The 22885-nt window shown below is 58.9% G+C and overlaps 5 protein-coding genes and 1 long non-coding RNA gene across 17 annotated transcripts in view; 2 read left to right on the top strand and 4 right to left on the bottom strand.

Annotated features, from left to right (window-relative positions):
- Positions 1-311: 311 nt before the first annotated feature.
- HCST (hematopoietic cell signal transducer) lies at positions 312-3217 on the bottom strand. The gene is made up of 4 exons (XM_038383083.2): positions 2971-3217; positions 1878-1904; positions 1339-1476; positions 312-1195 (listed from the first exon to the last, which is right to left on the bottom strand). The coding sequence occupies exons 1-4, from the start codon at positions 3008-3010 to the stop codon at positions 1152-1154; spliced, it is 249 nt and encodes an 82-aa protein (XP_038239011.1). The 5' UTR covers positions 3011-3217; the 3' UTR covers positions 312-1151.
- Positions 3218-4590: 1373 nt separating this feature from the next.
- On the top strand, positions 4591-15862 carry LOC122457365. Its single transcript, XR_006276869.1, has 3 exons — positions 4591-4721; positions 14437-14441; positions 15852-15862. It is a non-coding gene; the product is annotated as an uncharacterized LOC122457365 (long non-coding RNA).
- LOC122457362 (B-cell receptor CD22-like) lies at positions 6416-10401 on the bottom strand. Of its 2 annotated transcripts, XM_043501952.1 has the most exons (3): positions 9370-10401; positions 7472-7567; positions 6416-7032 (listed from the first exon to the last, which is right to left on the bottom strand). In XM_043501952.1, exons 2-3 carry the CDS (start codon positions 7503-7505, stop codon positions 6431-6433), a joined length of 636 nt encoding a protein of 211 aa, XP_043357887.1. In that variant the 5' UTR covers positions 7506-7567; positions 9370-10401; the 3' UTR covers positions 6416-6430. The 2 variants fall into 2 exon arrangements, with proteins under 2 accessions (XP_043357887.1, XP_043357886.1); XM_043501951.1 differs by lacking the exon at positions 9370-10401 and having other exon boundaries at positions 7472-7715.
- LOC119847905 (sialoadhesin-like) overlaps positions 10877-22885 on the bottom strand; it is a 36090-nt gene continuing 24081 nt past the window's right edge. For 8 of the 9 annotated variants that reach the window (XM_043501940.1, XM_043501944.1, XM_043501937.1 and 5 more), the window contains 2 exons: positions 11676-11719; positions 10877-11398 (listed from right to left, as the gene is read on the bottom strand). In XM_043501940.1, coding sequence (XP_043357875.1) covers positions 10903-11398; positions 11676-11719 — 540 coding nt within the window. In that variant the 3' untranslated portion in view covers positions 10877-10902. The remainder of the gene's footprint in view (positions 11399-11675; positions 11720-22885) is intronic. The other variant, XR_006276867.1, reaches the window with a different exon arrangement.
- On the bottom strand, positions 16343-20707 carry LOC122457363 (sialoadhesin-like). Of its 3 annotated transcripts, none has more exons than XM_043501957.1 (4): positions 20502-20707; positions 18934-18996; positions 18826-18890; positions 16343-17592 (listed from the first exon to the last, which is right to left on the bottom strand). In XM_043501957.1, the coding sequence occupies exons 3-4, from the start codon at positions 18863-18865 to the stop codon at positions 17081-17083; spliced, it is 552 nt and encodes a 183-aa protein (XP_043357892.1). In that variant the 5' UTR covers positions 18866-18890; positions 18934-18996; positions 20502-20707; the 3' UTR covers positions 16343-17080. The 3 variants fall into 3 exon arrangements, with proteins under 3 accessions (XP_043357892.1, XP_043357893.1, XP_043357891.1); XM_043501958.1 differs by having other exon boundaries at positions 18934-18979; XM_043501956.1 differs by lacking the exon at positions 20502-20707 and having other exon boundaries at positions 18934-19947.
- LOC122457361 (sialoadhesin-like) overlaps positions 22105-22885 on the top strand; it is a 53688-nt gene continuing 52907 nt past the window's right edge. Inside the window, exon 1 of the mRNA XM_043501947.1 lies at positions 22105-22542. Coding sequence (XP_043357882.1) covers positions 22419-22542 — 124 coding nt within the window. The 5' untranslated portion in view covers positions 22105-22418. The remainder of the gene's footprint in view (positions 22543-22885) is intronic.

Below are 22885 nucleotides of genomic sequence, written 5' to 3'. Positions count from 1 at the left end.
CCTGAGCCAGCCAGACCCAAACCCTGGGGCTGGAGGGGAGCCGGTGGCCCCAGAGGGGAAAGGCCCGATGTCCCATTCCCCACCCCCTGAGAGCCAGCCAGTCACCACCCTGGGGCTGGATTGGAGCCAGCGACCCCCAGAGGGGAAAGGCCCAGTGTCCCATTCCCCACCCCCTGAGAGCCAGCCAGTCGCCGCCCTGGGGCTGGATTGGAGCCAGCGACCCCCAGAGGGGCACTGAGCTGCAGAGAACAGGGTGGGGGCTCAGCAGGGGGCGCTGAGGGAGTCACAATAAAGCACCACTGGAGTCAAAATAAACAGGTCCACTTGTTTTAATGGGAAAGATGAAGAGAAGCAGTTGGGTGGCCTATAGCCCCAAACCCTTTAATGCTTGGGACTGATGGGGGTCAGGTGAGGGCAGAGGGGGGTGTCTTCTCTTTCCTCCCCCCCATCCCTGGGGGTGTCCGGATAGCACCCCCAAAAGTCAGCCCTCCCTCAGTGTTAGCCCAGGAGCTCGCTGGCTCCCTTTCATTGCCTCCCAACGTGAGCCCCTGCCCAGCTCTGGGGTGTCCCTCTGGCAATCAGGGTGTTCCCCCCCACCAAAATCCAGCCCTTCCCCTGCTCAGAACGGAGCTAAATTCTGAACCTCCTGAGCTGGTCCCAGAGTCCCCCCTCCAGGGCTCAGTCCCCCCAAACTACAACCCCCCAAAAAGGGGAATGTGAGCCCCCAAAATGACTGCCTTTGCATTCACCCCCAAACTGGGGAAAGCCCTTGGGATTGGCCATGAAACTGGGAACCCTGGAAACCCCCAAACTGGGGCTAGGGCATGTGATTCTGTCACCAAACAGCAGGGGGCACTGGGGAGCCAAGATTCCACCTGACTGCACCCCAAAATCCCTGACCACATCAGACCCCCAAGCCGGTGCCCCCTAGAGGGGAAAGGCCCCGTGTCCCATTCCCCGCCTCTGAGGGCCAGCCAGTCAGCACCCTGGGGCCACGTTGGAGCCGGCGCCCCCTAGAGGGAAAAGGCCCCATGTCCAAGGTGTTGGGGCAAGGAAGTGCTGGTATCTGCGGAGAATGTCTATCCCCCGGTGGTGAGGATGGTGTGAGCAGTGGGATCAGCTAGGTACTGAGGTGGAGGTGGCGGGGAGGGTCAGTTGACTCTTCCAGGCATGTTCATATAAATCTTCTGGTCTTCTACAGAGAGAGACAAGCAAAGAGCTTCCGTTAGCAAACAGCCCGTCTGATTAGGGGGGGGGGATTCTGGCAGCGAGGCAGGGAGTGGCATGGGGGGGAACCCAGCAATGGGGGAGGGATCGGGGGGTCCCCCCCCCACTCACCGCGGTTGCCCGTGGGTTTGCTGCAGCGCTTGGTGCAGTGATACACCCCGGCGATGAGGAACAGGGTGAAGACGAGGTCTCCGAGCACCACACCGATGATGACGGGCGTCTGGATCTGGTAGCAATCCCCACACTGCCCTGCAGGAGAGCGACTGTTAGCCCCATAACGCAGCATGGCATTAGGGACACCAGCTGCAGGGAGCAGGGCGGGGGGCTCAGCAGGGGGCGCTGTACTGCGGGGAGCAGGGTGGGGGCTCAGCAGGGGGCACCGTGCTGCAGGGAGCAGGCAGGGGGCGTCAGCAGGGGGCATCAGCAGGGGGTGCCATGCTGCAGGGAGCAGGCAGGGGTGTTCCATGCTGTGGGGAGCAGGGCGGGGGTATCAGCAGGGGGCGCTGGGCTGCAGGGAGTGGGGCGAGTGGGTGTGTTTTCTGCCCCCCGCGGGAGGGGTTGAGCCCTGTGCTGTCAGGGGGGAGCCTCCTTCCCCCCACCCCCCCGCAGTCCCGCTCTCCGTGGCTCGGCTCCCTCCGGCTCTCACTCACCCTGTCCCTGGGCAGAGACGGCGTCTGCTGCGGGGAGAAAGGAAACCGGGTGTGATCCAGCTCCAGCCCCCCTTCTACGAGCATGTGCCCCCTCCCCCCGTCCCCTCCCCCCCACGCCCTAACCCCCCCTTGGCCCCCGTCCCGCCGATCCAGTACCGCAGCCGTTCCCTGTTGGGTTCCTCGGTAACGATTAAAAACCCAAGGAAATTCCCACCCCAAAAACTCCGGTCAGCAGCAATTCAATTGGCTTCCTTCTGCTCCACCCCCACTGCAGCCCCTCCCCCTGGCCACAGCTCTGCCCATACCCCTCACTCCCGACCCTCAGCCCCCTGCCCGCCCAGCCCTGGGCTCCCCACCCCCCAGCTCTGACCCACAGCCCCCCCTTGCTGTACAGAGCAGTACCCGGTTTCCTTGCCCAGTTGTGGCGGGCTCTGGCTGTGGATATGTGGGGGCTAAGGGGTAGGGAATGGCCACTGGGGGGGGAGGAGCCAGGTGTGTGCACGACCCCCCCACCCGGGCAGCGTCTGCTGGGGTTCAGCAGTGAAGAGGAAGCAAAAGTGGTGTTTGAGACCCTTCCCTAGGCTGGCCGTGGTCCCAGCCTGGGGATTGCACAAGGGGATGTGGCAGCAGCTGGAGCTCCACCGAAACTTCTTTCCTGGGGAGATCGGCCCAACCCCCTCCCTGCTGCCCTCCCTGCCAGAGGCCAGCCTCTGTCCCCGACCCGATCCCCTCGGGTCACAGCCTGCCATGCCCACAGCTCCCCCCATCTGTTACTTAGTACAAGGGGATTGTCCCCAGAGCCTGGGAGCCCGGACTCCTGGGTTCCCCCCAGTGTTGCCAGCAGAGAGGGGGTCTAGTGGATTAGAGTGGGGACGGAGGGGTTAGGAGCCAGGACTCCTGGGTTCTGTCCCCGGCGCTGGGAGGGGAATGGGGTCTAGTGGGTTGCAGTGGAGGGCGGGGGCTGGGAGCCAGGACTCCTGGGTTCTGTCCCCAGCGCTGGGAGGGGAATGGGGTCTAGTGGGTTACCGTGGAGGGCGGGGGCTGGGAGCCAGGACTCCTGGGTTCTCTCCCCAGTCGCCAGGTGGACACTCACCGAAGAGGAGGCAGAGGAAGGGCAGGACAGGGCCCCACATGGTGAGCTCACCCCGGGCAGGCCTACGGGCAGCGCAGCCAGCGCTCAGCCACTGTCCCCTCCAGCAGCAGCCCAGTGATTGCTACATGTTTGTTGTGATGTTCCCCTCTAGGGCCCAGCGCCCGCTGCAGTCACCCACATCCGGGGCTGGGAGCATGGCCCAGGCAGACCATGGCAAAGACACACAGGATGTGTGGGAGGGGAGAGCACAGGGGCTGAGTCACATTTGCCAGCCAGAGGCTGTTGCTATGCCCCCTCGCCCTGCTCTAACCACTAGACCCCACCCCCCTCCCAGAGCCAGGGACAGAACCCAGGAGTCTGGGCTCCCAGCACCCCTGCTCTAACCACTAGACCCCCACTCCCCTCCCAGAGCCAGGGACAGAACCCAGAATCCACCCATTTATCTGTCTGTGGTAAAACTTCCAAAAGATGGGGTTGGGGGAGCACGAGTGCTTTTTGGTCTGTGGGTTTTTTAGCAAAATCCGAGACATTTCACCCCAAAAGCTGGGAACAGGTCAGATCCGCCTGTGTGCGTGTGAGACTAGGCACATTGTCCTCTGCTGGCTGGAACCAGAACTGTCATGCTGTGTGTCAGAGGCCATGCACTGCTAAGAACTAATGGAGATTCCCCTTTAACTTTAGTTCCTGTCTTTTCCGATGCCACAAGCCCTGCCTATTTCATCCTTTCTGATGACCACAACACAAGTGTCTAGGGAAGCACAATAACACCCTCTCTTAGTCTCTTCTCTTGTGCTCAGCAGAGGTATCTAGTCTCGGGCAGTTCCATAGACCCTGCCTTCCCGTCTGGCCCCAGCCCCCACACTCACACTGGATGTCTATCCGCAGCTCTGGGGATTGGACCAGGCTTATTTCATTGACAGCTTCGCAGAGATAGGAGCTGGAATCCTCGTCCCCCTTGGCGTCAAACTCCCACTTCTGCTCTTGTCCCTGCAGGTACCATGTGTCCTTACGTCAGTTGTACATGAAGATGGGGGGGTTACTGCCATTGGTCATGCACATCAGCACGAGTCTGTCTCCCTCTCGGATGGTCTGTCCAGGTGTCACATTCAACTGGATGCCCCTAGAGCAAACCAACACGTGGGTGAACAGCTGAGATATGGACACTGTCCAGATGTGGGGCAGGGAATGGGGCACTGGGCCTTTCCCCTCTAGGGGGCGCTGGCTCTGACCCTCGTGCCCATCCCTGCTCAGTGGGACGGCCCCACTCTTCTTTGAAAATACTGCCAGCTTCCACCCCATTGGCCAATCTGCTTCCACCCACCTGGACCGCAGTCCACCTCTCTGGTGCCCCCCAGGAATTGCAACCCGTACAGCGCTTTATGGGTCAGTGCCAGAGCTGCTGGTGGGGCTGGTGCTGTCAGACCCAGGGGCGCCCAGTTCAAATCATCCCACTCACATTTCACGTCCAGCACCACGCTGCTCTCAGAGTTCGGTGTCCCAGCCGGGGTGCTAAGCCAGCAGGTTAAATTTGTCCCATGGTCCTGCCAGGTGGGTGTGAAAGTCAGTGTGTTCTCGGTCCTTCCGCTCTCTGTCCTCATGATGGTCTCAGGGGTCCCATGGCCCAAACCGATCCACATAATGGTTATGGGGTAGTCGGGGCAGTGATAGCCTATGGAGCAAACCACATGGGCCAGGGATGACTCCCTGAGCTCACTGGGTGGTTGGATTTGAGGAGCTGGAAGCGAATCTGTGTCGGGGGACAAAGGGGAAAGTTATTAAGGAGAACACTTTATTATTAGGTGGTATTATATGTTTGGTTGCATGTGTGTTCTCTCTGTGTGCTGCCCCAGCTCTGCGCAGACAGCCGGCACAGCAGACCTCAAGCGAACCGCCCAATGACCACAAGATCCGTTAAGGGACGAAGGCACCAGGCCAGGTTTATTGTTGACAAAGCACAGTAGTACCACCTGGCAGACTCTACGAGGATACTAAGACATGGATGCCCATGACAATGGATGCAGCTCAGTCCATGGCGGGACTTTCCACTGCCCCCTTAGCTGGCCAAAGATTCTCCCTCTGAGGCTGTGCCTACACTGGAACTTTGTCGGCAAAACTTTTGTCATTCAGGAGTGTTAAAAAACACACACCCCGAATGACCAAAGTTTTACCGACGAAAAGTGGTGGTGTGAACAGTGCTTTGTGGGCAGGAGTGCTATCCTGCCGACAAAGCTGCTGCTGCTCATTGGGGGTGGAATTTTTTTGTCGGCGGGAGAGCTCTCTCCCGCTGACAAACAGCGGCTACCCTGCACGCCTTTTAGTGGCAGGGCTGTACCGGCACAGCTGAGTCATTGAAAGGTGCTTAGTGTAGACAAAGCCTTAGATACATCTTTATACCCTGCTATAAACAAGTTACATACTGTCAGCCTGATCTTATCTGCTAGGAGGGGTCATTGTGTTCCCGTTATCCTGGCGGAAGGTTTTTGTACCTTCCTTGGTACCACTTAATATCGGGCTGTGGTTGCGTGAGTGCTCTGTGCCCAGCACTTCTGAGCAATGTGCATTTCTGCAAGATCAGCCCTGTTCTTGCCACATTCTGTGAGCAGGGCCTGCCTCATACCAGGCCCCTGATACACGGGCTCATGTCTCAGGCTCTCTTCCTACTGCATAAGGTACATTATGGTAGAGTCCCTGCCCCAGGTGAGATTGGGGACCTGTCGGGCCACGCGCTGCCCAGACACAGCAAGAGATAAGCCCTGCCCCAAGTGAGATCGGGCCCTGTCGGGCTGGGCACTGCCCAGACACAGCGAGAGACAGGCCCTGCCCCAGGTGAGATTGGGGCCCTGTCGGGCCGGGTGCTGCCCAGACACAGCAAGAGACAGGCCCTGCCCCAGGTGAGATCGGGGCCCTGTTTGCCGGGTGCTGCGAGAGACAGGCCCTGCCCCAAAGAGACCACAGTGGAAATAGGCAAAGGATTATTCTCCCTGATTTTCAGGTGGAGAAACTGAGGCACAGAGAGCTGGAACGACGTCCCCTGGGGCATCCGGGGGAAAAGGGAAAACATGAAATAACAAAACCCAACCTCTGACATCCTTTCTTGTGCTGTATTTGGGGTGAAAAAGGAATAGAAAAACAAATGGAAAAATGAAATTAAAAATTTGTGGGTAAAATATTTCAGGGGAAATGTGGAAAAATACCGTAAAATGGAAACAACTTTGAAGTTTTCCACCCAAACCGTTGTTCCGTTTTGCTAGAGGCTCTGCTGCGCAGCACGAAGGATAACAACCTACTGCTTCCGCTAGGTACGGACCCATCTCCTTTAGCTCGACTGGCTGAGGTCGGTGCTGTTCTCATGCAGACGGGGAGTTCAAGGCTGGGGGTAGCCCCAGATTTTAGCAAGAGTTGTTACCTCATTTAATGGGTGGGACAGAGGTGGAGAAAATAGGAACAACCGGCCTGGATGTCATCCCAGACGCATTGAGCTGCGTCCCCAGTAACGGCGGCTACCAGAGCAGGGTCTAGTGTGTGTGGGAGCTGGGAGCCAGGACTCCTGGGTTCTGTCCCCAGCTCTGGGAGGGGAGTGAGGTCTAGTGGTTGTGGGGGGGCTATGAGTCTTCAGTCTGTTCCTACAAGGAAGCCCAGGACTTTCCCTCTTACCAATCACATTAACACCTATGTTAGTTATCCACTTCTCCTCTCCTTGCTTCTTCCCGGGCTTCAAGACGATCAGTCTCAGCCCGTACGTGCCGTTCTCACTGGCCCGCAGGTCAGACAGCTGCAGGCTGCAATCTCTCTCCAGGTCCCCCAGGAACCTCACGCGCCCTGCGAAGGCCGGGCTGATGGAGGCGTTGTGTTTATAGAGGACGGTGCCATAGAAATCTTTCTTCTCAGGGTCATACACAGGGTTCAGGTACCAGGTCAGGGAGCTGATGGTCACTTTGTTTGTCCTTGTGGGGTTCAGGAGGCAGGATTTATAACGGCACGGGATGGACAGACAGGCCCCCGTCCAAGCGATCAGGGACTTGGGGACCTCGACGGGTTGCTGGGCACATTGACACAGGAAGCCTGGAAGCAGCAGAGTGGCAGACATGGCAGCGAGGGACAGGCTGGCCGGGCGCTTTTGGTGCTGAACTGGGACTCAGGAGATCGGGGTTTGATTCCCAGCATTAAACTCCCTGTTCAGCTCATGGAGTGGCTCTGTGCCTCAGTTTCCCCATGGGCATACTGTGATGAACCCAGGAGTCCTGGTTCCCAGCCCCCGCTCTAATCACAAGACCCCACTCTCCTCCTGGAGCTGGAGAAAGAACCCAGGAGCCCTGACTCCCTGCCCAACCTCCATCACTGGATCACATTAGTGTGTTGCAAGTGGAATAAATCTCACAGAGGAAAATCTCCCTCTGAGCTTGTGACCCCCCGGCCGGGTTTCCCCTCCCGTCTCCCCTGACCCCAGGGCTCTGTGGGTCTGAAGCACCCAGATCTTCAGGGCGAGGAGAAGGGGCCTTACCCGGGAGGAACAGCAGCCAGACAAGACGCCTCATGGTGACCCCTGGACAGCCGCGGCGCTGGGGAGCAGAGGAAAGAGCGAAGGGCTGGTCGGTTCCTCTGATGACCCAGAGCAACATCAACCACCCGGAGTGGAGAGAGACCAGCTAGAGGTGGGACTGCAGGGAACCTGCTACCTGCTGTAACCACTAGATCCCACTCCTCTGCCAGAGCTGGGAGAGTACCCAGGTGTTCTGGCTGCCAGCCCTCACCACCACCTGCTCTAACCACTAGACCCCCTCCTCTTCCAGGGCTGGAGAGAGAACCCAGGCGTCCTGGCTTTCAGTTCCCCTGCTCTAACTCACTAGCTCCTGCCAAAAGGCAGAAGAAATAGCTGCTGGATGGGTTTGTCACACATGGTGCAGTGCAAAGGTCGTCACATTTACATAGGGGAGGCAGCTAAACACAGGGCAACCGTTGCCCACCCCACTGGGCTGGGTTCTGTTATTACAGGTTTTGGTATAACCCCCCCACACACACCCCCGGGAGCTCACACCGGATGCCTCTAATTGGTTTGGGCATGGGGACTGGAAGCCAGGACTCCTGGGTTCAATCCCGGCTCTGGGTGGGGAGCAGAGTCTAGTGGTTAGAGTAGCAGAAGAGCCCAGAACTCTGAGCCCACTTGTGTATGAGGTTCTTTCATTCACCCCCGTGCCTCAGTTTCCCCAGATGTGCAGCAGGAACCCAGACGCACGCTTGATGTCAGGCTGTGTGCATGGCTGCAGGCCGGGCATGGCGCAGTCCAGAGTCAAAGGCCCTGGCTGCTCCTCACCTATGATCCCCCACTTAGGGGACGGGGGACGAAGAGCCCTTAGAACGCCCTTTCCCCGCTTCCCAGCAGCTTGGGGTACCACAGCAGATGTTTCCCCGTGTCAAGGGCTGCTGGTTTGCCTCGGCCGGGGTGTTTTTGTCTCAGAGACGCTGCCACTTCCTCTGGGCTTTGAGCAAACCAAAGTGAGGGGTAGGACCTGGGAGAGCAGCCTCAGGGTGTGAGAACCGGCATTGACTGCCCCTGCCCCGCCCACTGCTGTACAGCGCCCCCTAGCACCCCCATCCCGCCCCCCGCAGCACAGCGCCCCCTAGCGCTCCAACCCGCCTCCTGCAGCACCACCCCCAAAGTGCCAGGGAAAGTTTGTGGTTCCCAGAAGGAGAGACCTATTGATTGGGGGTGGGGGGGGGAATCGACCTACCAGATGTGAGGAAATGGGGGGCACACAGAGCTCCCCACATCTGGTCAGAGCAGCCACAGCTCCAGTTGGCTATGAAATTGACGATCGATCAGAGAACCAGCTGTAGGCAGCACTGTCGCCTTCCAGCCTCCCCCACTCCCCCACCTCAGCTCTGCCCAGTGTCGTAAGGAGAAGGGGGCACAGACAGAGGCCCTGGCATGAGGGGATAATGGGGGACCTGGGTTGCGGGGGCAGATTGAGCCCCTGGCATGGGGGGAGCTGGTATGGGGGAAGTGAGACTTGGGAGCCCAGAGGACCCCTGGCCTGGGCATTAGATTGGGGGACCCTGGTGCAGAGGCAATATGGGTGGCAGAGGACCTACAAGGGGTGGGAGGGTGGCACACGGAGCTGTGAGGGATGAGGGGAGCTCTGCCAACACCCGCTATGAAGTGCGCTGCCCTCTCGTTGATTGTTTCTCCTGAGCCCCACAGTTCTCCGCCCCAGTGCACCCCAAGGGGCAATGTTAGCCTGGGGGAACAAGAGGGTGGGGACCGTCTCTCAGTGTATCTGGGTGGCACTCAGCACAACGGGGCTGCACGGAACTCAGAACAGAACCCAGGAGTCCTGGCTCCCAGCCCCCCCGCTCTAACCATTAGCCCCCACTACCGCAGGCCGGAGAAGGTGCAATTACCTTATAGTGCGTCCTGCAGCCGCGGCTCTGGCAGCTGATCTGGCCGGGGGCGGGGGGAGCTGAGCAACCAGTCCAGCAGCTTTGGAGGGCGAAAGGGGAAGTGGCACCGGGTGGGGTGAGGGGGGGGGCGGAGATTTCTGTGGGTCCCCTTGGGGGGCGAGCTCCGGGGGGTGTGGGCGGGTCCCCAGAGCGCCTCGAAGGGCGGCTCCAGACTTCCCCCTTTTGCTGCAGGTGCAGGGGGTTGTTTAGCAACGTCTGAGTCCTTTCACTTTCCTCTCGCTGGCTAAGCAGGGCCGGGCACGATCTGGGCATGGATGGGAGATGGGCAGGGAGCAGTCGGGGGCTCTCCCCTGGCAGGCAGGACTGGCCCCAATGCCCCAGCATGGCACTAGGGGGCGCTGTGCCTCAGGGGAATAGAAAGGTCACTAATTGCTCAGGATAGCTCAGCCTGGACCCGCCATCAGCCTGGGGCACAGACAATAGGGGGCGATCGTGGCCTGGGCTCGGGAGTGGGGTGGAATATACCATCCTATCTGTAACCTCAGCCCCGTGCCATTCAGAGGGGTCCTTCTTTGGCCCCGCGCCCACGTCCCCCCCAGGTGGGCACAGACAGAATCACAGCAAGGGTCTGTCTGGCCTGGGCTGTCGGTTCCTTAGCACTGCGGGGCTGTGGTCTGGTCCCAGGACAGAGCTGACCCCTAGGGTTTGGGTTTGGCCCTGGCAGGCCTGTCCCCCCTTCCTGCCCCTGGGAAACCGCTGGCTGAAATGTGGCCAGAAAGAAAAACATGGTCCCTGGTTCTGTCTATTGGCCCCTCTCCTGGCCCAGCCCTTCCCGCCTCCATCAGCAGATGTCCTGGACCAGCCACAGATCCCCTGAGCATGCTCAGGAGCAGCAATGCCGGAAACCTGGATGAGGAGCGTTTCTAGCACAACACGCCGGACAGCCCTGCCCCCAGCCCGGGGAATGGAGAGCGGAGCAATGGGATCAGAACAAAGTACCCTGCGCTAACCACTAGACGCCCCTCCCAGCACCCAGGAGGCCTGACTCTTGTCCCTCCACCAGCCAGGGACAGAACCCAGGAGTCCTGGCTCCCAAACCCCAGGCTCTAACCCACCTGACCCCTCTCCCACCCCAGAGCTGGAGATAGAACCCAGGAGTCCTTGCTGCCAGGCCCCTGATCTAACCACTTGTCCTCCACTGCCCATAGGGGCAGACACACACACTCCTCAAGCTGGGGATGTGATCACAGGTCTTCAGACCTTCTTTCCCCACTTAGGGCTGGGAATTGCTGCTGTCAAATGCCGGGTTCTCCTAACTTTGACTTGACCCTGGAATTTCCTGCCTGTTTCCTCTTTGGGATTTGAAATCTCCCTTGTTCCCCTCTTCTTTGCTCCTGGGAATTGCTCAGCACGTCTCACCTTTAACCCCAAGTTAACCGATGTTTTTTGTCTAGGGATTTCCACTGTTTTTTATAAAGTTGATCTAGAAAAAGAATTACCCAATCCCTGCATTTCCGAGATATTTATTCCCAGTCAAGTTCTCCAGTAGAGTGACGGCCACATCACCCCAGCTGGGGGTCTGGCCCCATTCATTCCAATGGAGCTATGGCCGCTTGACCCCAGCCTAGGCGTCAAACACTCACCGGCAGCCCCTGTCAGTGCTTCCCCCTCCCTCCCTGCTCCTCCTGCCCACCGGGGCACAGGGGAGAGGAGCGAGGACGCAGCGTACTTGGGGGGTGGGAAGAGGTGGGGTGGGGCAGGGCAGGGGTGTGGCCTTGAGGGAAGGGATGGAGTGGGGGTGGGGTCTGGGACAGATCCAGGGCTCGAGCACCCCCCGACACAATGGAAAGTTGGCGCTTGTGGACCCTGCTGGGATCTGCCCCCATTGAGCGATGGCTTCTCTTTGTGTTTAAGGTCCCGGCCGTGCAGAGGGGTCTCCGGCTGGTCGGGATTTCGGCAGAGCTCAGTGGGAACCAGCTTGGGGAGAGACCAACTGGCTGTAAATATCCTGGGTCTGTCCTTGGAGTTCCTGTAGGCCCAAACAGAGAGCCAGTGAGATCCCTGCTCAATGGGCCCCAGGGCCAGCGGGGTGGGTGCTGCCAGGACCGGACACTCTGTGGCTGGGGGAATCTCCCCTGAGCCGGTAGCAGGATGGGGTCTGACACACACACTTAGGCAGCGCTGGTTCCACCCAGCAGGGGGCAGGGATTTGCGGGGGGGGAATGGGGAAGCTGCAGCTGCACCCCGCACCCAGCCAGCACGGGGTAGCGAAGTCCTGGGGGAAGAGTAACAGACCCTGCACTCACCTCATAGGGTGACTGCGTCTCTGGCCTGTGGGAAAACTCAGCACCTCATGGGAAAGGGAAAATGGTTTCTGTTATTAGATCTGGGTCCCCCGAAACCACCAGCCCCACTGAATCCTGCAAGTGTCTCCCACCAGCCCCCCTAAACCACCAAACCCCTACCCGCTGACTCCCCCCAAATGTTTCCTACAAGCCCCCCACACCACCAGCCCCCTGGATCCCTCGAGTGTCTCATGACCCCCCGAAACCACCGGCCCCCCACCCCTGTAGCCTTTATTTTTATTTGAAGTGAATGCTAGTGATGTGACATTACAGCAGTGAGGGGCCAGCGCTGGCAGCTACCATCTCCGTTCAGCAGAGTTCCCTCGGCCTGGTTTCGATCCAGCGCTCACCGGGACACAGGGCGGCCCAGGCCAGTAACACAGACAGTCGTGGGAACAAAGTGCCCTGTCTCTCCACAACTGGATTAAAGTCACCAGCTAAGTGGCGACTGTCACCGCGTAGCCAACTCCTAGAGCGATCCATGCACCAGTGACAGCTACACACGTACTCGCAGTCTCCCACACAGTGCGAGGGGCTGCTGAGTCTCCCGTGGATCGATCGTCAGGAAGGGGATGGTTCCCGCTGGAGTTTTCCCAGAGGAAGCTCAATTTCCCAGCTCTGGGCCCCCCCTTTTTATAATGCGAGTCTGCCTAGAGAGACCTTCTGTGCATGGACCTGAAAGTTTCACCCCATTTTCCCTTATGGGTCTGGGTCCCCACTGTTGACCGGGAAATTGACCAAAATGGAATGAATTTGGTAGGGCCCTGGCTAGAGGTTGTGTCTCTTTGTTCTCGTTGGCACTGACACACAACCCGTAGCCGGTGGTGCAGACACACGTTGGAGCCAGATGTGCCGCTACACCATTTTTGCGATTTAAAGTTAATCTTCCGGCTGATTGTTTGTAACATTGCCCCTTGGTGCCTCTTTGCCCAGCATCTCAGGGCATTGGGGTTTTCTTCGCTCACTTACTTCTGTCAGCGTTTCTTAGCTCCGAGGCCCAAAATAGTGAAGCCTCGGCCTCAGCCAACAGGCCTTGCGTTTCAGCCTTCCTGCCTTAGCTCTCTAAAACAGCGGTTCTCAGACTGTGAGTCAGGACCCCAAAGTGGGTCGCGACCCGATTTTAACAGGGTCGCCAGGGCCAGCATTAGACTTGCTAGGGCTCAGGGCTGAAGCTGAAGCCCCAGCTCCAGCCCCACCTGGAACGGCAGGGCTCAGACTGTGGCCCCCTCTCCGCCCCACCCAGAGGAGTGGGGCACGGGCTCTGCCCCCTCCCGGGGTCATGCAGTAACTCTGTGGTCAGAAGGGGGTCACGGTGCAATGAAGTCTGAGAACCGCTGCTCTAATACATGGTTATTCCTTCTAAACACCGATCAGTCTTAGACCTCTATAGCCTGACAGCTCACCTCTACTGAACAGACAGTGATTGTATGTTAATGAATCATAACATCACACAATCAAGGATTAATAAACTAAAATCATTGGCTGCACCCCTGTCTTCCCCAAGTGTCTCCCCCCAGCTAGCTCAAACCACTATCCCCCCACTCCCTGTATTTCCCCATCTCCCACCAGCCCCTCACAAATCACCCCACATGTCTAAGCAACCCCCCAGCCCTGTGTTCTCCTAAGAGTCTCCCACCAGCCCCCCACACTATGAGCCCCTGCAAGTCTGAATCACCCACTGTGTGTCCCCCCAAACCACTGTTCCCAACCCCCCAAATTCTCCCAAATGTGTCCCGCATCCCCCCATATCCCCAAGTGTCTAACATCAGCCCCCCCAAATCATCGACCCCCTGCACCAGCCCCATCCCTGTTCCCACCCACCCAGTCTGGCTCTTACCCTCCACAACCTCCTCGGCTCCCGCCTGCTGCCGTCCTCTCCCGAGCAGGTAACAAGCCCCCATGTTCAGGAAGATAAAGAGGAGCAGGATGGCAACCACAACGCTGTACATGAGGCTGGGGCTCAGACATTGGGACCTGTCATAGCCTAAGGGAAGACAGGGGCTGGTGTCACCGGTGTGGGGCGCTGACAGTTCGGCCCAACACTGCCCGACCCGGGCAGCACAGAGCCTGGCGGGATCAGAACCCACCACCCAAGGGTTTGCCAGCCTGCATGTTGGGCATGCCCCAGCCAGACGCCGTGGGGTACCAGGGACTCTCAGAACCTTCCCAGGACGGTCAGCGCCGGGTGTGGCTGTGATGTTTGCGCCTTTCAGGGTGTCTGGAAATGGAGGGAGAAAGGAGCCGGGGAAAGGATGAGAGAAATGGGATTGTTTGTCCCGGGCTGGTGTTGCTTTAAATAGGTGGTGAGCCTCGGGGGCGCTCACTGTGTTCAGGCTTTAGAAAGCAGCCGTGCGTGCGGGTAGCTGAGCCTGGCTGCCGCGTGCGGTTAACAGACACGCGTATTGGAGCCCTGCCGGCTTGCGGGGTCCCTCCCTGATCATCGTCACTGAAAAGCAAACGACACTTGGATGAGTGGGAGGGGCTCTGGGGCAAATGGGCACTTTTCAGAGACAGAGTGGGGGGGCCTGGCCCAGAGGGGGGAAGTGTTTCAGGGCAGGAGATGAGGGGCAGGACCTGGCCCATGTGGCTCCAGGGTACCAGAACTGGCAGGGGGATAATGGACAGGGGGTCCCTCAGAAAGGTCAAGGTAGGTGGGCAGGGAGTAGGGGGGTAGAGTCTGGCCCAGACAGGAATGGGGCCCCAGGTCAGGTGGGGAAACGAGCAGGTGTGAGCGGGACACAAACTAAATTTGTTGCTGCTGGGCCCAGCCATAGGTGAGATGCAGAGGAGCCGGGGACCCAGCCTGGAGCCAGCGGCTCTGGGGTTGAGCAAATGTGGTGATTAGGAGGCGTGGGAGGAATTTGACGCCGGGGCCGCCGAGGTGGACGGGGTGAAGCAGGGGGGACGAGGCGGGCGGGGGTGAAGCAGAAGGGAAGAGACGGGTGGGGGTGAAGCAGGGGGGATGAGGCATGTGGGGCGAAGCAGGAGGGAGGAGGCGGCGGGGGGAAGCAGGGGGGACGAGGCGGGCGGGGGCGAAGCAGGGGGGACGAGGCGTGTGGTGCGAAGCAGGAGGGAGGAGGCGGGTGAGGGTGAAGCAGGGGGGATGAGGTGGGCGGGGGTGAAGCAGGGGGGACGAGGCGTGTGGGGGTGATGCGGGGGGACGAGGTGGGCGGGGGTGATGCGGGGGGACGAGGTGGGCGGGGGCAAAGCAGGGGGATGAGGTGGGTGGGGTGAAGCAGGGGGATAAGGCGGGGGCCCGCCGGGCTGCTCCAGGAGGCCGTGTGGGGAGTATCGGGGCTGCGAGGGAGGAGGCTCTCGCCAGCCCTCGCTGCTTACGCTGAACTTCGACCGATTCCCTCGCAGAGAGGCTCAGATACCCCCAGCCGGGGCCGGACACCCAGACCCCGCACGCGTAGCTCCCTCCGTCGGAGACGGCTGCCTTCTCAACACGTAAATCCTGCCCGGCTCCTGGCAGCCACACGTCCCCGCGGACCAGATGTACCCGGCGACGGGCTGCAGGGCAGCTGCCTGCAGCGCAGGGTAAAACCGTCGCCTTCCCTTAGCGCTGCCTTCCCGGCCGCCCAAAACCTCGACCCTGGGCACGTTGGGGGTGACTGAGGGGTGAATGGGTGAGAGTTCGTCAGCGGGGCCCCGGGACTGAACGAAGGGGCAGGTCCCTCCCCGTCCAGTCCCACGGGGCAAGAATACTTGCTAGAGCCAAATGAGAGTTTTTTTCAAGCAATAAAACCCAGGAGGCCTGACTCCCCCCCCCATTCACCTACTAGACCCCACTCTCTTCCCTGTGTCAGGGACAAAACCCAGGAGTCCTGATCACCAGTTCGCCCCGCCCCCGCTCTAACCATAGTCCCTGCTCCACTCCCTATGTCAGGGATAGAACCCAGGAGTCCTGGCATTGAGTCTCTCCCACTTTAACCCACTAGACCAGCCCCCTCCCAGAACTGGGGATAGAAGCCAAGAATCTTGATTCCCTGCTCCCCCGCTCTAACCACTAGTCCCTGCTCCCTTCCCTGTGTCAGGGATAGAACCCAGTCGTCCTGGCTCCCGCCCCTCCTGCTCTAGCCATGCCATGTGTAGAAGCAGAGCTCACCTGTCCCCAGGGCCTGGGATTGGTCAGAGTCACACTCATTCTTGTATCCATCCACCTGGCATCTCAGCACCGCGCTGGGGCCCAGCTGGGACGGGGATATTTGCAGCTCGGTCACCCCAGCCCCGCCCGGGGTTTTCCCTGGGCTCCGCTGTGCACCAGCTTGGTCATACCAGGAGGGGCGATGGGGGCACTTGACTGCCACAGAGCAGGTGAGGGAGGGTCCTGAATGCATTTGGCGCCCCAGGGCAGGCTGGCACAGATCGTCTGTGAGGAGAGGAGGGGTCAGGAGCCATTCAACCCTGCTGGGGCCTTGGGGTTGGCAGCGCTCCCAGGGGCCGTGGCCTGGTTACAGAGTGGGGAGCAGCCCCCAGGTCTGGGCGTGGCCCAGGCTGGGACCTTGGGTGGCCAGGGCAATGAGGGCTTGTGGCCATGGGGTAGAGCAGCAAAAGGTTTCCTGAGATACGGGGAGCACTGTGTCTGCCCGGAGGGGGGGGGGGGCAACTGCCAGTAGGAGGCACCACACATCAGGTCTCAGACTAGAGACCTAAGTAGGATTGTTTTTAATTCTGTCCTGTTCCTGTTACTCAATTTCCCTGCTTTGGTGTTTGTATTTTCATCCCCCTTCCAGCCACAACAACCTTAGATCCCGCAAATCCCGCAAGAGAGACAGATTCCCCCAGGCTGCTGAAACCAACCAACCAACAGACAGAAACCGCTGGATGAAGATCTGATCTGTACCAACGGAATTCAGAGACAATTTTTACCACTGAAAGAATAAAACAAATCTTGCTTGAACCAGGTACAAACACACTTCAACTCCTGTTATCACAGAACCAGACTGACCTGACTTGGGCGAGTGCATTTCTCCAGGTTTGGAGCGAGGGAGATAAACATGGAGAGGAAAGAGAAGCTGAAACAAAATATTTAGCAATTTCCCCAGTAGGCGACTCTTGGTACATTTATGAGATTTAGTGTTTTCCAGTCAATTAACGCAACCTGTTTGTTTGCCACCCACAACAAAGCACATTTTACCCGCTCCCGCTGTTTTGGGGGGGGGGTCCTGCAGGGTGCCAGTCCCACTATAGGCTCCACTCGAGAGCCCCTCACGCCTGCTGCATTACGCTGGCTACAGGGTCAGTCTCAGCAAATCTTCAGCACAGGCCAAGGGTTAGACAGAGTGATGGGGACACGGATCTGACAACAGCCTTGGAGTCTGACCCACAAGTTCCTCCTGCGCTAACCACTCCCCCCGCTTCCCCTAGAGCTGGGGAGAGAACCCAGTTTTCTTGGCTCCCACTTGGATTTCAGAGCAAGGCAGAAATGGTTTGTGTGTGTGTGACGAGCCCTGCTCTGTGTGTGCGCACTCGTGTGTAGCAAGCGTGAGTGACCCGGGGTTGCTGGACAGAAGTTGGTTACCGTAGACATTAAGCCGCTGTCCTAACAGACTTATCCATCCCTCATTCCTGACAGGGCCTATTACTTCGAACTGGAAGTGGTAGATGCCCTGATCGTTGGGGCGCAGCCCTGACACCCGCAGGGAGCAGTTGTGCTGCAGGTCCCCCAGATAGTGGGTGCGCCCCTTGTAGGCAGCGTGGACATGAGCATCGTTCCAGTGATACACAATTTGATCCCCGTCCCGTATCCAGCTCACGGCCCAGATGATCGACCCTTCGGGGTAGGTGAAGGAGCAGGGGATGGTCACACAGGAGCCGGTCCCTCCAGCGAGGGGCCCTGGTGCGAGTGTCACGCCCCACTCCTGGGCGTAGGCGCCTGCTGGGGACAGGAATCGGAGATCAGGCCAGTGCCCAGCCCCAGCGAGTTGGGGAACCCGCCCGCAGGCTGGGCTGACGCACAGGTCCCACTGGGAGAGGCCAGCATCAGCTCAGCCCCCCAAACCAGGGGCTTTAAAACACAATCGGGGATGTTGTGTTGTGGGGCTGTCTGAGCCCCCCGCTCACTCCTGGCCTAGGGGTGACAGAGAGCCCGGCCAGTGCTCCCCTGTGAACTGGGGAAGGGGAGTTTGGAGATGCCCCCCCACAACATCAGCCCATCCCGTCCCCAGCAATTAATCACCCCAGCCCCCAAATCACTCCTGTCCCCCCCAGTTCTCCCATCAGTCCAGGCCAACCCCCTCCCCCACATCTACCCAGCCCCACTTCAGTCTAGTCCATACTCTGCATCCCACTTCAGTCCTCCTAAATCTCTGCTCAGTTCACCTGCTCCGGCCACCCCCTTCAGTCCAGCCTCCCTCAGTTCACCTCCGCATCCCCCCTCAATTCAGGACCCCATATCACCCCTCAGTGCACCCCTTATCCCCTCTCAGTTCAGCTCACCTCCCCCCATAGCTGGGTATCTGGCCCTTGGGCCAGAGGCCCTGGTTGCAGGATGAGCTCCACTGGCGAGGGGTCAGGTTAGGGTTGCCAACTTTGGTTGGACAAATTCCTGGAGGTTTTATAACATGACAATTTTTAAATAAAGATTAATCTTTCAATCCTGGAGGGTTGGCAACCAAAGTTCAGGCACTTACCCCGTGATCAAGGAGCCGGGTGCGGATGCAGGCCGGGGCCAGCCGGGCCAGAAAGGGGTGATCTGATAGGGCAGGGAGCCGAGCTCTCCAGGCCGGCCCAGGAGACGCCCCAAGAAGCCCGGAGGCAGGACATGGCCCAGGAAAAACATCAGCCTGAGGGACGAGAGCGGCTGAGGCCCTCACTGCTCAGCCCAGCGTGGCCGGGGCTAGACCAGGCTGACTCTGCCATGAGAACCAGGCGTGTTTTCCACTCGGGTGAAACCAGCAGCGAGGACCCAGCCGCTTGGGGTCAGGTTCAAGGCCAGACGCCCCCTAGGCTTGAACTGGAGCCGCTGGTGCGAGTGGCTGGGACTTCCCTGTGATGGAACCCAGTTCCGAGCACCCTCCTGGCAGTGTAGACGCATTCCCAGGGCTGGGGAAACGCTCCCCACCGGTCCCCTGGGTGGCAGCGCGTCGCGTCTGTGTGAATTACTCACCGCTCAGAAGGCAAAAGGCAGGGATCAGCACCAAGGCCATCTCCGTCCAGCGCAGAGCGCTCAGCTGGCCGGGGGATCAGCTGCTTGTCTGCGCCGGGCAATGGCGTCCGGCCGGGGGATCGGCCGCGTGATCAGGTATTTTACACCTAAGGCCCTTCGTAAAAGAATTTCCTAACCAGAAGGGAGTAAAGCTCGGAGATTGGCCTGACGGAGCAAGGACTGGTTGCATTTCCATCCCAGTGTGTTTTGCGGGCCGTGTGTGCAGGGCTCACAGCCTCAGGGTTGAAATGCAGCCACCTCTGGGGAGGGACACGCAGCTGTTTGGCAGCTCACAGCAACGCAGAGGGCAGTTTCAGGGCAGGACCGGAGGACGGTTCCTATGTGGAGCTGACATGCGCAGGGAGAGCCAGGGAGGTGGAACGGAACAAACCGTTTTGGGGTGTGGCAGGGACCCAAGGGGGATATTCTGACCCCTTGGGATAGAGCCAGGTGGGGGAAGGGTAGCACAGGCACAAGGGGGCAGGGTCAGGGTTCAGTTTCTCAGCTGGGAACAGCAAAGCCCCAGAAGCAGAGATCAGCCCTGACTGTGAGCGGAGAGCACCCACTACAGAGCCCCCATCCTTGCAGCACAGCCCCACCTAGCGCCACCGTTGGGCATTGGGACCAGCCCTGACTGTGAGGGGAGAGCTCCTCCTACTCAGCCCCCCTGGACCATCCTGCAGCTCTGCACCCCCTAGAGCTTCCACTGCTGCTTCCTCTCTGATAACTGGATTGTTTATTGGGAACCCGTCTCTGCATGTATCTGTGACCAGAACCTGGGCAGAGCCAGTGTCTGATGTTACCCAACCGTTCTGAGAACGTTCGCTCTGGGTCATGGTGCAACAGGCCAGCAAGGGTGTGAGGGCCCAGGTGTGGCTGAAAATAAATTTCCCTTTGCAGATCTGGGACTAGAACCCAGCAGTCCTGGCTCCCAACTGCCCCGCCTTTATCCCACTAGCCCCCACTCTGCTCCCAGAGCTGAGATAGAACCCAGGAGTCCTGGCTCCCAGCCCCTAATTCTACCCCAAACACCATGCTCCCTCTCTGAAGAGTTGATCAGTCTAGCATGGTCTCCCCTATATGATCTCAGACACCTTCACAGCCTGCCCAGTTGATCTTTTCAACCCACAGTGATATGGGGTAGGGCACAGCAGCTGTTTAACAGCACAGGGTAATGTCGCCCTGCTGTGTTCAGTCCCCATCCTATACCATGAGCTCATCAGGCGGACCCTGGCTCTCACGCTATGCTTGGGAAGTCCCCAATGTATTTTCAATACTACATGCAATTATGGTGTGACAGCGTGGCCCACTGGCTAGAGCACAGCAGTGGGACACAGAGCCCCAGGTTCTACTCCTAGATCTGTCATGTATCCACCATACAATAGTGGGCCAGTCACTCCGTCTCTCTGTGCCTCAGTTTCCCCTCCCACCCATTGTCTATTTTAATTGTAATTTCCTTGGGGAGGGACTGTCTCTGGCTGTGTCTGGGCAGCACCTGGCACAACACCACCTCTCAGCTGGGGCCCCTCCCATAAGAAACTCTCACTGTTTAATCTCCTTTCAGTCATTTAGAGAAGCAAAGAATCATGGCCCCAACTCTGGTTTTTTGCCCCAAAACAAGGGAAAATGGTTCTTACCTGGGCCCTGGACTGAGTTAGCGGCTGGGACTCTGGTCTGTTCCTACCCCGACACTAGCGGGACAGCAGGGAGGTTGGGGACAGGTAAGGAGGAATCATCTTCATTGACATCCGTGGCAATAGCCCCAGGCGCTGTGAGTGGCTGGTGGCTCAGGGGAGGAAAGGGAATCGTGACAGTTTGTTCCTGGCCTTTAAAGGCAAAATACTTCCTGGTTTGGTAATCAGGACTTCTGGTTTTTATCCCCAGCTGGGGGAGGGGAGTGGGATCTAGTGGTTAGAGCAGGGGGCTGCGAGTCAGGACTCGGTGGTTCTGGCTCCATGCACCATTTTTCCAGTGGGAGCCTTGTTGTCTGGCTGCCGCAGACAAACTTCCCCTTTCTCTAGAAATTGTGAAAGCTCAGCCCCAGCGCTGGTTACAATGGGGTGTGTGTGATGGTGCCTGTTCCTTTTAACCCGGTCCAGCCGCAGAGACTCCCCAGCCACAGGCCAAATGGGCCCGCTGGGTCAGAGTTAGAAGGACCACGACACCCGTGCTGAGAGACCCTGGTGAAGGGATGAGACTTGGTCCTGTTCTAGCACTGGCTAGCTGGGATCTCAAAGCGTCTGAGGAGCCGCTCAGCCCTCAGAGTGAGAGGAGTGTCCCCATCCCCCATGGGCAAAGGGGCAGAACCAAGAATAGAACCCAGGAGTCCTGACTCCCAGCCCCAGTGCTCCAACCCACTAGACCCCAGTTCCCTCCGTAGGTGCTGACCCCGTGGGTTCTCCGGGGCTGAAGCACCCATGGGGGAAAAATTGGTGGTTGTTCTGCCCCCACCAGCAGCTCCCCCCATCCCAGCTCATCTCCGCCTCTGCTCCGCCTCCTCCCCTGAGAGCACCGTGGCTCCTATTCTCCCCCTAGCTCCTAGCGCTTGCACCGCGAAACAGCTGTTTCATGCGGCAAGTGCTGGGAGGAGGGGGAACGCGGCGCGCTCGGGGAAGAGGCGGGACCGGGGCAGGGATTTGCCCAGTAGGGGCAGGGTGGGGGCAGAGTTGGAGCAGGGACTTTGGGGAAGGGGTTAGAATGTGGGCGGGGCACGGGTGGGGAAAGGGTGGAGTCGGGGCTGGGCCGGGGCGGAGGGGGCACAAATGCCCACCGGCTCCGGGGAAAGTTGGCGCCTATGCTCCCCTCCCATAGCTGGGGATAGAACCCAGGAGTCCTGAATCCCACCCACTCTGACAGGTTCCCTGGGGTGCAATCTGAAACTGGGGTAACGCTGAGCCCTCTGGCTTACCAACCTGGGCTCCCTCTCACACTGTGATGCTGTGACAAGCTACAAACCTCTAGCACCTACAACCTCCGGGTTCTGCCCCATCCATCCCCAGAACGGAGCAGTGGGGAGGTTCTCCAAGCAGGCTAGAGTGGCTGAAAGGAAGCAGCCCATCAGGGCCCAGGAGGGCCATATAAAAGGAGCTGCAGCCCAGAGCAGTAGTTAGTTCCTGCATGGAAGAGGAGAAGAAGAGGCTGCAGGCCTGGCTGGGTGGAAGAGCAGCAGGACTATGGGTAGCTAAGCCTGCTGGCAGGGACCAGGGGAGCGAGAGGCTCCTGGCTGGCTGGCTGCTAGAGACTGAGTAAGGTCTGAGTCTGGGGAGGGCTACAGGAAGATAGTGTCTCCAGGGAGGAACCCTGGGGATATGGCCCCATACCAGTGCTGGGCTACTTAAAGACTCTAGCCCAAGGAGGTCTAGAGAGAGATGCCACCAGCGAGGTACTGAGATAGGCCCTGTGGACTGTATCCCCCGGAAGGGGGTTGTGCTGGCTAATGTGCAGACAGTGTGACTCAGCCGCAGGGCTGACTCACTGAAAACCTGCCTGAGAACCACTGAAAGGGGTCACCAGACCTGAAGAACACAGACACCCCCAATCAGAAATGGGCTCTCATGAGAGGTGGGTGCCAACCCTGGTACACCGATCCACCACTGCCACAAAGGAAAGTGGACGTGCACCTGCCTTTGCGACCTGAGCAGATTTCCCAGGCACTTCAACCACAGCGCAGTGTTTCAGGTACAGTGAAACCCTGTGATAATTTGGGTCCAAAAATTTTGATTGTGATAAATGCAGGGTCGTGTTATAGCGGGGTTACAAAAATTTACCGTTTCAAGCCGGTCAATTTCTCTTGGGCAGCAAGGGGGGCTCTCAGCAGGGGAGAGGTGCAAGGAGCAGAGGAAGAGTGAGGAGCAGCTGGGACGGAGAACGGTCGCTTTTTATTTTATTTTATTTTATTTTATTTATTTTATTTTATTTTTTTGGCGCTTTGGTGCCGCCACTTTATGATCGCGTTGTATCCGAATTCGTGTTATTGCAGGGCGTGTTATAGCAGGGTTTCACTGTAAAATATGAACCAGGT

Source organism: Dermochelys coriacea, chromosome 24 (genome assembly GCF_009764565.3).
Source record: "Dermochelys coriacea isolate rDerCor1 chromosome 24, rDerCor1.pri.v4, whole genome shotgun sequence".
NCBI classification, from domain to species: Eukaryota; Metazoa; Chordata; order Testudines; family Dermochelyidae; genus Dermochelys; species Dermochelys coriacea.
This window is presented reverse-complemented; position numbering and strand designations above follow the sequence as displayed.

Excerpts from the sequence above, each read along its gene's own strand:
- HCST (XM_038383083.2), bottom strand. The coding sequence starts at position 3,010 with ATGTGGGGCCCTGTCCTGCCCTTCCTCTGCCTCCTCTTCG. Across the intron at positions 1,477-1,877 it reads CGTCTCTGCCCAGGGACAGG|GGCAGTGTGGGGATTGCTAC; the intron begins GTGAGTGAGAGC and ends GCTCTCCTGCAG. Across the intron at positions 1,196-1,338 it reads CAAACCCACGGGCAACCGCG|AAGACCAGAAGATTTATATG; the intron begins GTGAGTGGGGGG and ends CTCTCTCTGTAG.
- LOC122457362 (XM_043501951.1), bottom strand. The coding sequence starts at position 7,589 with ATGTTGCTCTGGGTCATCAGAGGAACCGACCAGCCCTTCGCTCTTTCC. Across the intron at positions 7,033-7,471 it reads CTGGCTGCTGTTCCTCCCGG|GCTTCCTGTGTCAATGTGCC; the intron begins GTAAGGCCCCTT and ends TGCTGCTTCCAG.
- LOC122457363 (XM_043501957.1), bottom strand. The coding sequence starts at position 18,865 with ATGGCCTTGGTGCTGATCCCTGCCTTTTGCCTTCTGAGCG. Across the intron at positions 17,593-18,825 it reads TGCCTTTTGCCTTCTGAGCG|GCGCCTACGCCCAGGAGTGG; the intron begins GTGAGTAATTCA and ends TGTCCCCAGCAG.